Source organism: Pangasianodon hypophthalmus, chromosome 15, assembly GCF_027358585.1.
Source record: "Pangasianodon hypophthalmus isolate fPanHyp1 chromosome 15, fPanHyp1.pri, whole genome shotgun sequence".
Classification (NCBI taxonomy): domain Eukaryota; kingdom Metazoa; phylum Chordata; class Actinopteri; order Siluriformes; family Pangasiidae; genus Pangasianodon; species Pangasianodon hypophthalmus.
Genome location: NC_069724.1, coordinates 2,119,817 through 2,137,045, shown reverse-complemented (window position 1 = coordinate 2,137,045; position 17,229 = coordinate 2,119,817). Strand labels below are relative to the sequence as shown.

Sequence of the window (17,229 nt, the reverse complement as noted above, 5' to 3'; positions counted from 1 at the left end):
ATTATTCTGAAGAAGGTTTTACCTTTATATATACTAGATCCTTCTACGGAGAAAAGAAAACTTGTGCAGATGTCTGTATTTCATAACATTTTACCTTGTCAGAGCAGCAAGGTCATTTTTCACAGTTTATACAGTACATTTTGTACACTTGAGCAGCATGATGGACCTAGTCTGAGAGTCAGACTGCACCAGGACAGTTTCTTCTTCTTATTATTATTATGATTATTTTACAAAACCATCCCGTCAATGTCATAATGAAACCTCGCTTTGGAGCACCGCTGATTAAATTACAGTATGCAAAGTGAACCAACTGCTGCCCTGAAAAGATGCTATCTGTCAACGAAAGCCATAAGGGTCTCCTTACCAAATTTAAAAATGCTAAATGTGGAGTTGAATGTCCAGACGGTAAGCCACTGTTCTGACACACTCCGACTCCCAGGCTATGATATGGCTACAGTACAGACCATGAATGTTTTGCTATGCTGTGGCCCTGTGCTATATCTAGTTTACAAAACAGAATTTCAAATCCTGCTTATGTTACATCAGTCCAAGGCTGTCGAGACAAAAAAAAGGGAAGAAGAGAGGCCCAGGAACCATGGCAACAATGCTCACATAATAGCTACTGCTCTGCATCAGGCAGGGACGCCACACAGCGAAAGAAAGAAAGAGAGCTGGAGAAATACATCTGTCATACGATCTTCAGCTTGAGAAGAAAAGATTTTTTGAGTCCTTCTGAGAAGCTTTTCTCACCAATCACTGCGCAAAAAAAAAAAATTGCCAAATCAATAACCCTGCAGGAAGGGCTGACAATTTTCCTCGTAAAGTGTCACACAGTGGTCCAAATGGAGGTTCACACTGCCGTGCTTCGTCCCAACAGAGGGAAAGCAGTGGGCAGTCCATAGCTGTGGTCCAGAGGCCGTAGGCTGCGCAGGCCCAAGTCCATGTGAGCGCGCCCGTCACGGGGCATTGTGGCCATCGCCGCGGCGTGCGGCTCCAACGCCATGCTGGAGTGGTTAAGGTCCACGTTGGAGAGCAGGTGGTCCAGCGAGTCCCAGCGTCTGGCCGAGGGAAAGCGGATCAGCGACGAATAGCCACGCTCGGAAAACACAGTCACGGGCGCCATCTTTCTGGTCTCGGACTCCTGGTGCTCCCTGGAGGACCTCAGTACAGGTTTAGTGTACGTTCCACCTCTGGGATCGGCAAGGACCTCGCTGTAAGGGGGAGGAGGATCCTCCATCAGAACGGCCTCCTCGTAGCAAGGCGGTTTTCCACAGGCATCGTTATCCACTGGGAGAATAGGAGCTGAGGAACAGAAATTTCAGGGAAACAGATTTTTTTTTTTTTACTTTGTTAATGGACGTTGCAAAATAATAGACAGGATAATAAATTAATAAAATATATTTTAGTTAATAAAGAAAAAGCTTCTGTTTGTTTCCTGTTCACCATGTAGTTCATCATTTGGGCGTTATAGAGCTGTCTGGTACTACTTCTGCTCTAATGTACCACAATATTGTACAACCTACCGCCATATTGTTCATTATTTGAGTGTTGTAGTGTGTTATAGATACCCTGTATATAAATACAAGTTTTACTTGTTAGTGATGTATTTAATACAGAAAATCGTTAGAATTTTTTGTGGTTTCAGTTTGTTAGGTATGTTTTCATGGGTAGATTCTTTATGCAACATCGGGTCATGACAATGTCTTTCCAGAACACTCTCAAGTCAGAACTGTCTCCTTTTCATGCATAAATTATTATAAAACATATCAAGATTTTAGATGGCTTTATTACGCACAAATTACGTGCACATTCTAAAAAAATTATCACTTACATTAAAAATATCTGGTTAGCACACATAAGTAAAAGTAAAATGGAGTAAAAACATAGATATTACTGCCCCAAAATGCTTACAATGTGTTATTGCTAAAAAAAATAAGGATTAAAATATTATCCTTATGTGTATATATATAACTCATGTGTATATATATATATATATATATATATATATATATATATATACTAAAATGCTTAAGTAATTGTGTTAGTTGAATACCATATATGTATATATATATATATATATATATATATATATATATATATATATATATATATATATATATTTAATAATCTCTTAATTTATATATCATTTAAAAAAGCTAATTTTTGTTACAGTATGATATTTTAGACTTTTTTGTATATTTTAGACAGAAATGCCAGAACTGGGCTACGTCTGCCACTGTTAGCCGGGTTGGATTAGAAAAAGTAACACGTAATGGAGTAATTTATACATTTCCTAAAAACAGGCTTGATTAAACAGTCCAGAAGTGTGAACACTGGACATGTAAGGGTTAAAGATATCTAATTCTACTTCTACAGAGATCTGCTGTAACATAGTGAGAGCCTCCATGGGCCACTGAGCAGCATAAGAATTCACCAACGATTACGACACATCACACTTTTTAATCATTTAAAGGTATGTTTAATGTTATGGAACATCTGTGACACAAGTTATTTCCTGTTATCGCTTACGTTATATGAAATATGAATACCATGAAATACCATTTCCTCACCAGTCTCTCTTTTTTCTCTCTGCTGAAGTTTATTAGGATAGAAAAATGCAGCTTTTCATGTAGAGAAACCGCAGTGTAAACTTCTCTGTCCTGAAGTTGACACTAGAGACTCCTTCCATAAATGTTATTTAGCTTTAACACATCAACAATTGTACATATTTCTTTGTTAAACAACGTATTGTATTTTAAATCTGTTTATTATTATCCTTAGATGTGGAGCGTCCGCCATACAGGTCTCCGTGAATGAGTTGTTACTATAGAAACTATAACGTATTTGAATGAGCGCATTAATATAAACCTGTCATTTATGTTACAGCTGGAAGTACCATCAGAGCTGTGCTGTTATAAAAATAGATGCCCACCTTCTGATTTGAGAATTCAACAATGCTGTGGGATCAAGAAAATGAATCAATAACTTCTGACAATCAGATTCGAGAATTAAATGTTGCTGTGGTATTAATGATAAGAAAACAGCTTGTTAGGCACCATAAATGAGGGCCTGGCATTTTTTATTCAAGTCTGATAGTCAGTAGAGCTTTAATCTGCCCTTGCAAGGTCACACTTCACTCCAACAGATGAATGCTGAGATAGATTTGCCCCTGTGAAGAAATAAACCCCTTACTGAGGCTAGAGATAAAGATACAGGCTTATGAAGGTTAATTGAAATGCACCATTACATACTACCACTTTGTGCATTGGCCTGTTATCATCACTACTTTCTGACTTTAAGTACTGCTGGACAATCCTACATAAGTTCTACCCAAGGAAAAAGCAGATGGGACATATTTTGATTCTTCTTGGAAAACCTAAATGCAATCTCCTCCGTTTGAAAACGGTTCCCAGAGACCCTGAATGTTCCAAACACTACCTACACAATCATACTGTGCAGGTTGAATTCAGATGTGCTGAAATCACAAGGGTCTGCTTACCCGATGGACTGAATACCACAGACCATCTGGCCTTGATAAAGCTCAGAGATGAAATTTTGAATGAGTAGGCTGCTGTGTAACAAAATGTACCTATTTGCTTCTGAGTCTCTTGAAGTTGTCATGGAAACACAAACCCAAAGATACTGGCTTAAATCGAAATCAGATTTTAGTCATGTAGGAAAGTAAAGTGTTACATCTATACCCAATAGCCACTTTAGGAACTTTAGGAACTTTAGGAATAGGACCACCTGTACACTTGGTTATTCATGTGGCTGCAGTGCAATGCAGAAAATCACGCAGCTACAGATCCAGAACTTCAGGTAATGTTCTCATCAAACATTAGAATAGGGAAAAAAATCTCAGTGATCTCAGTGACTTTGACTGTGGCATGGTTGTTGGTGCCAGACGTTTGAGTATTTCAGAAACTGCTGATCTTCTGAGATTTTTAGTCACTAGAGTTAACACAGAATGGTGATAAAAAACAAAAAACATCCAATGAGTGGCAGTTCTGCATGTGGAAATGCCTTGTTGATGAGAGAGGTCAAAGAAGAATGGCCAGACTGGTTCAAGCTGACAGGAAAGCTATGGTAACTCAAATAACAACTCTATACAACCGTGGTGAGCAGAAAAGCATGTCAGAATGCACAACACGTCAAACCTTGTGCCCACTGTAGCCTCATATTCTCGTTCTTTACTGACATGAGTGGAACCCAATGTGATCTTCTGCTGTTGTAGCTCATCTGTCTCAAGGGTGTGCAATTCTGAGATGCTTTTCTACTCACTGTGGTTGTAAAGAGTGATTATTTGAGTTACCATTGCCTTTCTGTTAGCTCAAACCAGTCTTGTCATTCTCCTCTGACGTCTCTCATCAACAAGGCATTAACATCCACAGACCTGGATGTTTTTTGTTTTTCACATCATTCCATATAAACTCTAGAGACTGTTGTGTGTGAAAATCCCAGGTGATCAGCAGTTTTTGAAAGACTCGAACCAGCCCATCTGGCACCGACAACCATGCTACGGTCAAAGACACTGAGATTCTGATGTTTGGTGTGAACATTGATCACCTCATTTGATAACTGCATGAATGTGCAGGTGTACAGGTCTTGTGGATAGTGAATGTATATCTACAATGTCTCAAATCATGATACTGTAGGTAGAAAGGCAGCATTAGGAATAACCTTTGGGTGAGAACCTAATCACTTATTGCAAGATTGCCCATCTCCAGAAAACTAAGCTGTATCAAGGACACCACTTGTTGATTGGACCCTAAGCATAACCCGTGTGGCCATCGGATCCCTGGAACAGTATTTTGCTTGAAGCACAGTTAGTGTGCAAGAAAACCTTTTTAAATATAGCACCATGTTAGGCAGTGCTACTAAAACTACTTAATTAGGTTGTTATTAAATGGATTAGTTATTCAAGCTCAACAGAGTTTCCCCTATACACCAAAAAAAAAAAAACCCTGTGTTTTGCTAGTTCTCACTGAAACTGTAGGGGCTGGACCATCAAGCTATTGTGCAACCTTCACACCTTCATTGTTAAAAGCTGAATTCTGCTTGATTTATATTGTCTGCCATGCTGACCTTTTATTCAGTTCCTGTCTTACTGTGTAGCCATCAGTCCTGTGTGTGTCTGGACCTTCTATAAGAGGACATTCTTCGGCCTGGCCCAGGGATCCTCTGTATCTGGCAGCCTGCCTAGCTGCAGGAGTGCATGATTAGCCCAGCTCTCTCTGCTGCTAGCTCACCGATGTACTCTTCTGCCCACTTGCCACCCACACTGCTCTCTGTTACCATGTTTTGCATGAAAGAATTTGGCTACGTCTGCATGCCTTGTGTGAGGTGCAGACATTTTCTGCTGCACTGCCCACATGAGCAAAAACAGACCAGGCTTATTTAATAGTTAGAGAGCCAAACATTTAATAACAGAGCTTACTGTTGGACTGTGACATTACATTGCATAAGATGAATATTTCTAGAAGTGTTCCGACAATCAGATTTTCTTGAAATTAGTCGCATGTGTTATTTCTTTCCTAATACTCAATTACTTCTCCTGTAATCTAAGGACGTCGGCGCTGTCGTGACACCGTTCCTGTCACTCTTCCACTGACTGAGTGTTTGGACTGCTGTTCCAATTAATCCTACATGTTCTTTCTTTCATTCTTTGAGGTCTTGAGGTCAAATGATTTTGCACAACAGTCAAAGTGACCCAGTGCTCCATCATTGAAAATGTCACTGAAAATGTCCTCTGTCAATATTTTGTTCTGCTTGGACAACCTCAGAGTCTGATTTTATGCTAAATTATATTCATCCAGGTACACATCCTATTGATGTTGAACAATAAGGTACTAATGTATTATTTTGGTTGTCATTTGAGAGAGTTTGATTTTTTTTTTTTTAAAAAAAATGAACGTAAAGCATAAGGATCATAAACAAATAGTTGCCTACCTGGGGGTGGTGTCCAGTTCCCTTGAGGAATCGTGTGGGCAACTGGCAGCTGTGGAGACATCATTTGAGGTGGTGGACAGAACTGAGGTGGTTCTCTCGGAGGGTATCCTACCCCTGTGCACTCCAAAGGCTCCATCTCCAAGGCCCTCAGACACTGCTCCCTCAGCCTCTCCTCACGCCGCCGCTTCAGTTTACGCTGCACAAAGCTGCAGAAGCAGCAAACCATGACAATAAGGGCCCAAATCAGCCAGAATCCAGCAAAGCACGCCAGGAAAGTGTAGGTACCCTGGGACATCACCATGATTGTATCCTTGATAACAACAAAACCTCAGCAATCCAGCTGAGAAAACGGAAAGTCACGATTCTTAAATTGCTAAAATCTTCAGTCAAGTATGAAAACCACGCAGGCACGCCTTAAAATCATATTTTCTTCAAATCATCAAATTAAACAGACTTGACAGTTGATTAAGAACATTTTCTTCAGGTGAAACGCAGTCGAATGCAGAATATTTTATCCCATGAGGTGGACTTCCTCAGAGTGGAGAGTGTGAAGATAGCAAGAAGGCTGCAAAGCATCCAATCCAAGAAAGAACACTTTTCAGAGTAATTTCCACGACGGACTTTCCTTCAGAGCTTGGCCTGAGTCTTTCAAAGCTGAGATTCCCTCTTTGCGTTTGTTGATCCTTTGTATCAGGTCTTTTCAGATCTCCAGAGGACGCCAGGACACGCTCTGATCGACAAAAAGGAACGGACATGCGAGGAGGTGTAATAACATCACTTAAGAGCATGTCATATTTTCAAAGCAGTGAATAATATTTTAAACAAATGGATCCTTCTACAACTGATGTCACAGTCCTCATAATGACTTGTAAAGATTAAACCTGTTGAGTATCATTTTTACACACTGGACAATTAAAACACACATTGCTATTCCTATAGCAGAATGAAAAGGTTGTGTCAGGAGAACGAGTTCTCATTTAGCATTTTATAACTCGAGTGCTCAAAAGTAATAGTGACTGTCAGCATGATGCCTCGTTGACTTTTAACAATACCTCTAATCATGCCGATTCCTGTGTTTCCCTCCTACAAACCGATATGCCATTACTGCCTGCTATTAACCTCACTCATGCAAGTGTCTCTCCCGCACATGTTCTCCGTCTCGTTATGGCTCCAGCACGACTCTGTAGTCCTATCTTATGGCATTTGAAATTCGCCTCTTGCTGACCTTGAGGAGACAGATTACATCAATGCGTTGCTTTGTTTATCACTTTCTCATCAGTGCCTCTGAATCACTGCAGTGACTCTATAAAGATCTATGAATGCTTCTCAGACTCAGAGTGTTTTCTGTCCAGCTATCACACAGTCTAATTATGCCTGTCTTGTACATAATGCCAGGGCAGCTTCACACAGGCTGCGTAGTTCATCACCTCTGCCCAAATACGTCACTGTTTGGCTGATGGGTTTGGAGTTTCGGTCGGCCTCGGTTGCTCGGCAGTTGCTGCCTCAATGCGATTAGTGAGCTGTCATCACTTTTTACTTAACTGTGGCAGAAATGTGATTTTGCTCTGACCTTTCTAGTCTCCTGTGATTTTTCTAATGATTATAGTGTTGTGTATTAAATATGTAAGGAATAAAACACAACAGGAAGTGCTGTTATAAGAAAATATCACATCTTGAAGTGTTTTATTCCTGTTGTACCTCAGCGATTTATTAATACATGACACATCATGCTTTTTTAATAATTCAGAGTTACATTTTTATGTTATTATGTTACATCCTTGAGATGAGTTTGTTCCTGTTATCGCTTACGTTATAGCAGCTATAAACAGTCATTCCCTCACCCCCTCTCTTTTTTCTCTCTGTTTAAGTCACGTTACCGAGAAAGCCCTGTGGCGGAAAACTTACCGACCGTTACGAAGTGCTGACACTGGAGACTCCTTCCATGTATGTTAAATAAACTCTTTAAACCTCCTTCACCATATCAACGATTATACATTTTTCATTGTCACCTTTTTTTTTTAAAATGTGTTTATTATTAGGCTTGGATTAAGTAATCCCTGTGAATGAGCTGTTACTATAGCAACGATGTGTGCATTAATATAAACCTGAGATTTGAATTACTATTGTCAGAGCTGCTGTTAGAGGAAATTAATCAACACCCTCTGACCAATCAGATTCAACATGTATTCAACATGTATTCAGACAATACAATGGCTATGGCATTCACTTTTCATTTAGAATGAATATAGAAGTAACATGTGCTGGAAAAACAAATACAAATATAATAATTCAGATAACAGCCTTCACTCATGACATGCATAATACTAGTGCGTGTTATGCTCTGCTCAGAATAGCAGACTAGTGTACTAAACAGTATGGTAGGATAGTGCGCAGTGTATGGTGTAGTGTATTATTTTGGTGTACTTCATATGATCAGTTGGATGCAATCAGGAAGATTCGATTCCTTATAAGCATAATAATAATAATAATAATAATAATAATAATAATGATGATGATAATAATAGTAGTAGTAGTTGGTGTCAGGGACAAGGGAAGTTCTTAATAGCACAGTGTAATATTAAATGAAATGGATGAAATATTTGCAGTATGGTTGTTATACATAATAATCACTGCGCATCACCTCAGACAAGCGAATTGATGCCATGTGTGTGAGAGCACCTGTTCTCCTTTATTCCATACAGATTTATTTCTAATGTCTCACCTGGAAAGCAACATCAGAGCAAGCAGACTCAATGCAGTTAAGCAGCTCACGTTTTAAGGTTATCACAAACACAGGTTCCCTACACACACACACACACACACGCACACACACACACACACACATTTACCTTGATGAACTCCTTCGTCTCGTCGTTTTCTGAGATCCGATACCTGCGTGATTTGGCGTGAGCTGCTGATGAAGCGCACCCGCTCAACGATGCTGTCACGAGCCGAGTGCGTCGTGCTGCGTGCGTGTGTGTGCGTGCGTGTGTGCGTGCGCGTGTGTCTCTGTGTGTGTGTGTGTGCGTGCGTGCGCGTGTGTCTCTGTGTGTGTGTGTGTGTGTGTGTGCGTGTGCGTGCGTGCGCTTTCAAACGATTCTCCAAACCATATCAACTTCCCTCTCGCTCCTCCTTTCCTTTTTCAGCATTTTCCAAAAAAACCAACTAATGGCACTGTCACGGATGCTTCCAACCTGAGTCATGGACACTGATAAGGCTGTTCACGACACAAATATTTTATTATGAATCATAAATGCTCTCCTCTGCATCACACCTTTTTCACAGGAGCTTCCATTACACAGCCAAACAACTCGTCTGTTTCTCAAGACTCCTCTTTCTCTGGTTATCTGCATTCTTCTGCTGCTTTGGGATCTTTCTTTGAAAAGAGGAAAAGCTTTTAATCATTCTTATCAATTTATATTTTGGTGTAAATATTTTTGATTCATTCATCCATTCATCTTTGCTGTGGATCCAGAGACAAAGCTGGGAACACTGGGTGCACTGGTGGACTCACTGGTGCCGCAGTGGACGAAAATACCATGGGGTGCCCTTACTGTAGATGAAATGTGATCAAATGCCCTCTAGGGTGTCTGCGCTGTAGATAAAATGTGATAGTGCCCTCTACTCAACGAAATTGCATTTCGTTGGCTCTGTACTCGTATGCTGCACAGTGACAATAAAGTTGAATCTAATCTAATCTAATCTAGGGTGCCCCGATTGTAGAGAAAAAGTGATAAAGTGCCCTCTAGGGTGTCCCAACTGTAGATAAAATGTGATAGTGCCCTCTAGGATGTCCTTACAGTGGAGAAAACGTGATGAAGTTTCTTCTAGGCTGCCCTTACTGTAGATACAATGTGACAAAGTGCCCTCTAGGGTGCACAGACTGTAGACAAAACATGATAAAGTGCTCTTACAGTGGAGAAAAAGTGATTAATTGCCCTCTGGGGTGCCCCTATTATAGATAAAACATGATAAAGTGCCCTCTAGGGTGCCCTTACTGTAGATAAAATGTGATAAAATGTCCTCTAGGGTGCCCTTGCAGTGGAGAGAACAAGATAAAGTGCCCTCTAGGGTGCCCTTGCAGTGGAGAGAACAAGATAAAGTGCCCTCTAGGGTGCCCTTGCAGTGGAGAGAACAAGATAAAGTGCCCTCTAGGGTGCCCTTGCAGTGGAGAGAAGGTGATGTACCTTCTAGGGTGCTCTTGCTGTAGTTAAAATGTGATAAAGTGCCCTCTAGGGTGCCCATTTGTATGGGAAAACATGACGAAGTGCCCTTTCAGTGGAGAAAACGTGAAGAAGTGCCCTCTAGGGATCCCCTACTCTAGATAAAATGTGATAAAATGCCCTCTAGGGTGCCCTTGCAGTGGAGAGAACAAGATAAAGTGCCCTCTAGGGTGCCCTTGCAGTGGAGAGAATGTGATGTACCTTCTAGGGTGCTCTTACTGTAGTTAAAATGTGATGAAGTGCCCTCTAGGGTGCTCCTATTATGGATAGAGCATGATAAGGTGCCCTCTAGGGGGCCTGTAGACAAAACATGATACGTTTGATACATGATACAGTTCGCATTGTATTAGGTATACTACTGCATGCTAATATTACCGTGGCTAATCTGGTCAAACTGCTTTGAGTAGGCTTTAGGTGTGAGTTCTGCCACTGAAATTCTGGTTCAAATAGTTGCTTTGTTATATACAGTCAATGATCAGGTCCTTATGGATGTCAAGGAGCAGCATTCTCCTCCAAGTTTGATAATGGCTTGACAATTTTGCATTGTGGATGATTTGTAAATATGCAAAACGTTCACCTGTTTCCTGTTTTGTTTCTGTTCCAGCTCCACCCTGAAGACAGCCGCAGTGTATTGTTCGTACCTCTTTCTGAGTCTCAGACATATCTACTGCTCACTCTGCATTGTCTAGTCGCAAAGTCTTTCATGTGTTACTAATAAACCGTCTTTGCTAGCATACATGAAACTCATGAAACGTCACATTTAGGCCTGGATATCACCAAGCGTCAGGAAAGTCAAATACTGACTACTACACTGGAGTTTCCACTCTCCCTGAATGTACTGAAAAGCTTTTTCATGACAACTTCACAGAGAGTGCTGAAATAGTGTTTCGCTGACCTTAGCAACATTCATCACTACAGAGCTGATGATTAGAACGAGCCTGTGAGACACATTTCAGCTTGATTTGATTAATCATGATGCACTAATAAGAAAAAAAGAGCAAGGAAATAATAAAGCAAACTGTTCCAACCTGCAACAGCCAAACAACTGCCTTACTGACAAATAAAACTCAAAAGTAATTGTTCAGTCTGTTTACTCGGTTCGGTCCGTCTAAACAGATCATGCTACAGAAAAGCCTCACATAGAGGAACATGTCAGATTTCATTTAACATGCTTTGAGAGAAACTTTAAAACTTAACACTGCCCTGCATGTGAAGCTGAAAACCTTGTGTCTCTTCAGCCCAACTGATGTATTTATCTTCTTTTTTCTTTTTCCGATTATTTCCCAGTAGATTCCAGGAACAGTAGCTCTTCACATGCACCGTAAGAATACTTCCATTTCACAGAGCTATTTTGTTCTCTCTGTTTGATTTCCTGTTCCCTCGCTCCCTCTCTTTCGTTTCACAGACACACACACAGAGTTTGTGGTTTAGAGGTAAGAGGTGGTTTAGAGCCATCAACCTTGAGCTCCTTTCCGAACAAATCTTTTATGTTTGAAGAGGAGAACTTGGGACATTTTGTTCCACTTCAAGTTTTTTCTCTAGTGCATTCTTATTTCTATTGCTATTATTCTCAGGAGTAGGCATACCAGCGCCAAATATGGCTACTAATATATTCCTTCATTCATCTTCAGTAACAGGATGGCGGGGGATCCGGAGCCTATCTCAGGATCACTGGGCATAAGGAGAGAGGATTCACCCTTGATGGAATGCCAGTCCATCGCAGGGCACCATGAACACACACATTCACACACACATTCACACACTCATTCACACTTAGTGGCAATTTAGCCTCTAGGCATGTTTTTGGGAGGTGGGAGGAAACTGGAGAACCTGGAGGAAACCTACAGAAACAAGCAAAGGACATGAGAAACTCCACACAGACAATAACCCAATCTCAGGATCAAACCGGAAACCCTGGAGCTGTGTTGCCTACTAATATATCCTCATTTCAAGACGATTTATTCTAGTACTCAGGCCACATATTACCATTAATCTAACTGGGGCTGAAGTTATTGGTGAAGATACATCTATTTTACCGAAGCACTGGAGATTTTTAACCCAGAGTGCACCTTGCAAGTTTTTTGCCTGTGCTGGCTGTCTGACTTACAGAAGAAACATTTTCCTACTCTTTCCTCGACTGGTGGGAATTTGAGACATTTCTTACTCCAGGAATGGGGATGAGAATGACTTGAATATGTGTGGTGGTCTGGGAAAACCCATCAGATGTCAGATGAATTCAGGCAAACAGCCAAAAATGACAAAAAAAATTGGATCTTGGCCAAACTTGGGGGTTTCTGCCTATAATATGTTTAGATCTAGCAACTTTAAGAAAACATAAAGCATGTATTTCACCAAAACATGGAAATGTCTTTATTTACTAAATAATCTGGCCTAGGCTTCCTGCTAGGGTCAAGCTGGGTAAGGAACCAGTTTAATAAATGCAGCACTGAAAAAAAGAGTCAGTCATAAACCTCACTAGCTAAATGTGATTTCTCTGAAATTGTTGAATCACTAGCAGAATTTATTCATTTTGTAATTAGATAGCTGTCAAAATGTCCGCAATGCTCATATGCTGTCCCATCGTCATCAAAATAGAGAAGAGCACTTATACGCTCGGTACAGATGACAACGGACAAAGTTCTAAAATATTTGAACTAATAAAAAATGGGAAATTTTGCAAACAGAACAGAACTGACTGAATTATTCAGTGATTATTTCTGTACTTATGTGAGAGTGAAAAGTGATCAGTTTACGTAAATGCTGACTTTTACCTCAAGACATGAAGGATGCTGATAATAATAATAATAATAATAATAATAATAATAATAATAATATTGCATATTAAATTATTAAAGTTGCTTTTAGACTATCAGTGTATGGAGCTTGGAAGCTGACAAAAGTATTTGAATGTAAATTTCATATATTTGAATTAATTATGTCACATTAAATAAATTTTTTCCTCTGTTGTATTTAATAAATTTACATTTGTGACAATGTTTTATCTTTGTTTTGAACTTGCTAGGGGAAAGCGTTGTCTTTAAAGACATATAATTAAAAATTATGGATTGATGGATTACGTAAATGATGGATTACAGTTTTGAAATTAAAAAAAATCAAAACCTTAAGTACGATTCTCAAAAATTTAAAAAATACAGATTTTATGTAAATTAGGCAAAAAAGGTGAAGCATCCAAGATTCTGAGGGAAAAGTAGATGTTTACAGAGTGAGCAAACTCGGCATCATAGGTGTCTGTCACATTTGCACCATGTCCATGAAAGATACAAACCGTAATAAGGTAAGCGCATCAAAATTTTTTATGTTCTACTGAAATAGCTAAATTTCTTATTTAGCAGCTAACTTTTAATGCTAGCATGACTAGCTAGAACGTTACCTAAATAGTTACCCTGGGCATCAAATGTTTAACATCATTATAGAAAACTTGCTATTTACATAAAACATAAAATTTTACATATTTACATAGCGAACATAAAAACGCTTTTATTTGTTTGATCACACTGAAAATGTCTACTGGGAATCCAGATGTGGGATTTACATAATTTACATAATTTTTGAGATTTGAATTTTTAAGATTTGTATTTAGGGTTCTGATTTTTTTTAAATCTCAAAATCATAACCTGTAATTTCAGAATATTTGTTTTTAAAGGCAAATCTAGGTTCAAAACAATACAAAATGGAAAAAAAAAATTTAATTTATCAGATACACCACAGAAAATTAGAATTTCATTTAATGTGATTTCTATGGGTCTTTTTTTTTTTTTTAGATTTTTTTTTTGTTGTTGTTTTTTTACTTGAGATATATGCAAAGTCCAGGAAAATCTGTACTGTTCATAACTGCATATAGTAGAAAATATCCAAATTTGACCATGTGATGGATTTTCCCAGGCCACTGCATATTACACAAATATGACTCAGTTTGAATGAAAACCTTGTGTGACTCAGGAAAATGTGACACAAGAGAAAGCAAAAGGCCACGCCCCCTGTGTCTGAATGACTACCAAGTGCCTAGTACAGAGAAGCTCAAAGTATAACATATAATTTATTTTGACAAACACTTTTACCCAAAGCGTCTTACAGGTAACACAAGGAAATAAATGCACAGATTTACCCAAGTGATTTCAGTTAACACTGGGGTTGTTGCAGTGTAACCAGAGATTACGAACCACTCACTGTGAGGCATCCTATGTCAGGATATTTGGTGAATTACTCAAATTCCCTGACACTGTAATTCAGACACAATCGGTGACACAGCGTCACACACTTGAGACAAGAACAGCTATTGTGTAAGCGAGTAAGTGCCAAACTCATACCCTCTGTATATGCGTGTGTGATGAATGAGAACTCATTTGTGAGTACAAAATGCGTCACACGCCCTGTGAACACCGTCCTCCATCGTCCCTGGGCTGCTCTATTTTTAAATAAGTGACTATTTGGACACAGCAGCACAAGATTATCTGCATTTCAATAAAAATCGTGCTTCTGACGCAAATGATTTGAGCCTGTAATTGTACCACCATCATTTCACCATCGTCTATTCATTTCCACCTACGCTTATTCCACCAGCACCAAATCTTTGCTCAACAGTCTCTTCCTTTGTGCTTTTGCCGCATGTATTAATAACTCAGGTCAGTAATAATGTGAAAATGTAGTAGTAAAAGATAGTCATTCAGATCGTTGTTCTGTTTGGGTTTGTATAGATCTCTGTGCTATGGATCAGGCGTGTGTCAAACTCATTTTATGTAATGAGCCACATTACATTTACCAATGGCAAAACCAAAAAAATTTGTTTAGTGACCAATACCACATGAACAACTTCTCTTAAATGTGTTAAATTTTCAGCATTTACAGTATGTGAAAGCATAAATGCATAAACAGATGAAACATACCGTATTTCACCTACAAAACACATGAACACACTGCAATTCGTTACCAAGAACAGAACATTTTTTAAATTATGCTTTTACCATACAGTGTTCTGCATTTTGCGATGCTTTTCTGCTCACCACTGTTGTAAAGAGTGGTTATTTGACTAGTCTGGTATACACATGGCTATTTTTGTTTTGTTTTTCGCACCATTCTGTGTAGAAACTGTTGTGTGTGAAATTGCCAGGAGATCAGCAGTTTCTAAAATACTCAAACCAGCACCTCTAGCACCAACGACCACTTGTGCCATTGAGGGCAATTCTCTCCAGAGATTGTTACCATGACCCCGATGAAAACGTTTATAGCTTCAGACGGAGAAACGAAGTGTTCCTTTGTCTCTTTTTGCTACCTTGCGTTCAGTGAAACAAGGTAACTCTTACTATCCTTTTTATATGATTAGGATTTTTTAATTCATATCTTAAAAACTCAATACTCTGTCCTTTTTTGTGGTTCCACGGCTCCAAGACGCCTGAGTCAAATCATCACCTAACTACCGAGTCCTTTACGAGGTGCTTCAGGGTGTGTTATGAGGTGTGTTAGAGATGGAAAAACACTTAAACGTGCAGAGTGTGTGGTCTCTAAGACTGGAATCACAGCTGTGTGTGTGCACAGCAGCACAGTCGGCGCGCATGCTCTCTTCTCATTCCAGGTTCAAAAACTGAAAAGAATATGCTTGTGCCATTACTTTAATTCTTTTTAAAATTCCTTCTAAAGAGCGTTGCTGGGCAACCGATAGGAGGATTGCACCAGAGAGAGAGTGCGAGAGGTGTGAGGGAGAGAGAGACAGCAGGAACAGAGAGAGACACGGTGTGAGGAGAGTGAGGAAAAAACGCAGCTCAGAGCTTGGCCTGCCGAGAGTAAAGACTGAAATGGCGCCTGGCACACTGCGCTGTACATACACTATACTACATTATATTGTGAAAATGTTCTCTATTAGCACTAGAGGCGTGGCCACACTGAACACTACAAGCCCTGTAGGAAAAAAAAATACAGCTTAACATCGGAATATTAATGCTAATATCTGTAATAGACACTGCCTGCCTATAAACACCATTCTGTTTCAAATCACAGGCCTGGCATAATGAATCAGTAGTTAACAATTAGTTAACCATTAGTTAACCATGACTCATCACACTATCATTAAATCAACACTGAATATTTGTGTTAAATGAAGTTTTTTCAGCACACACAGACACAACATGCAGATTGCTGAGCTAATCAAGTAATTATGGTGTGAAGCTAAGTATCAATACACCTGTGAAATTCAGTTTATTGCTAATCTGATATTTTTGCATACTATATGTAGAACAAACTATCAAGAGTCACACCAATTCATCATCCGCCCTGATCTTCTCATGCTACACAATGTAGTTAAGGGCTATAGCTATCCGTGTGTGTCTAAAGACGGATAATCCACCGCACTGCAGTGTGAAAGCTGAGGATGAGCGTCCCTGGCCCTGCCTCAGTAAAATGTCTCAGTACACTGGAGTAAACAAAGACTCGTATTAAATGAGGCGTCTCAAAAACATGAACTCCATCTAAAAGCATGTTGAGGCATGTCTGCTACTTTTCCAACCTCACCTGGCGATATTTAACCAAGTTAGCCTGTTTTCTTTGCTACTTTCAGGTTAGACTAGCATTGATTCCAGTAGCTAACATACTTGGCTAGGCCTATTCAAATTCTAGCTAATGGTAAATATTGGTTGTTTAAAAGATTTATTAATTATTGATTCATTCATTAGCAAACTATTTAGCGTTAGTCATGCACGTGAGTCAGCAAACTTACAGAGATTGAATGAAAACATTGTAGCTGTTTTAAAATGAAAATCACTTTCTAAACATATGAACTGTTACATGAAAATATGACATTAAATTAATTTCATCAGTTAAAAATGATGTACTTTTTAATATGAGTGCATTTTTTTTTTTTTTTTGCTGGATATTGACACTTTTTGAGTAATTGAGTAAGCTTTTGACACATTAGCTATACTTTCACTGAAGTAGAATTGGCACTATGTCTGAATATGTTAAAAGTATACAGAACCCATTTTGAAATGAACCCTTACTAGCAGTACACCGGCGTTCCATTCAGAATGGAAATCGATTTATCGGACAT

General features: G+C 39.3%; 1 protein-coding gene across 1 annotated transcript; it reads right to left on the bottom strand.

The window, feature by feature from the left end:
* Positions 1–61: 61 nt before the first annotated feature.
* On the bottom strand, positions 62–9,161 carry LOC113541507 (proline-rich protein 7). The gene is made up of 3 exons (XM_026938507.3): positions 8,799–9,161; positions 5,950–6,679; positions 62–1,302 (listed from the first exon to the last, which is right to left on the bottom strand). Exons 2-3 carry the CDS (start codon positions 6,248–6,250, stop codon positions 851–853), a joined length of 753 nt encoding a protein of 250 aa, XP_026794308.2. The 5' UTR covers positions 6,251–6,679; positions 8,799–9,161; the 3' UTR covers positions 62–850.
* Positions 9,162–17,229: the final 8,068 nt, after the last annotated feature.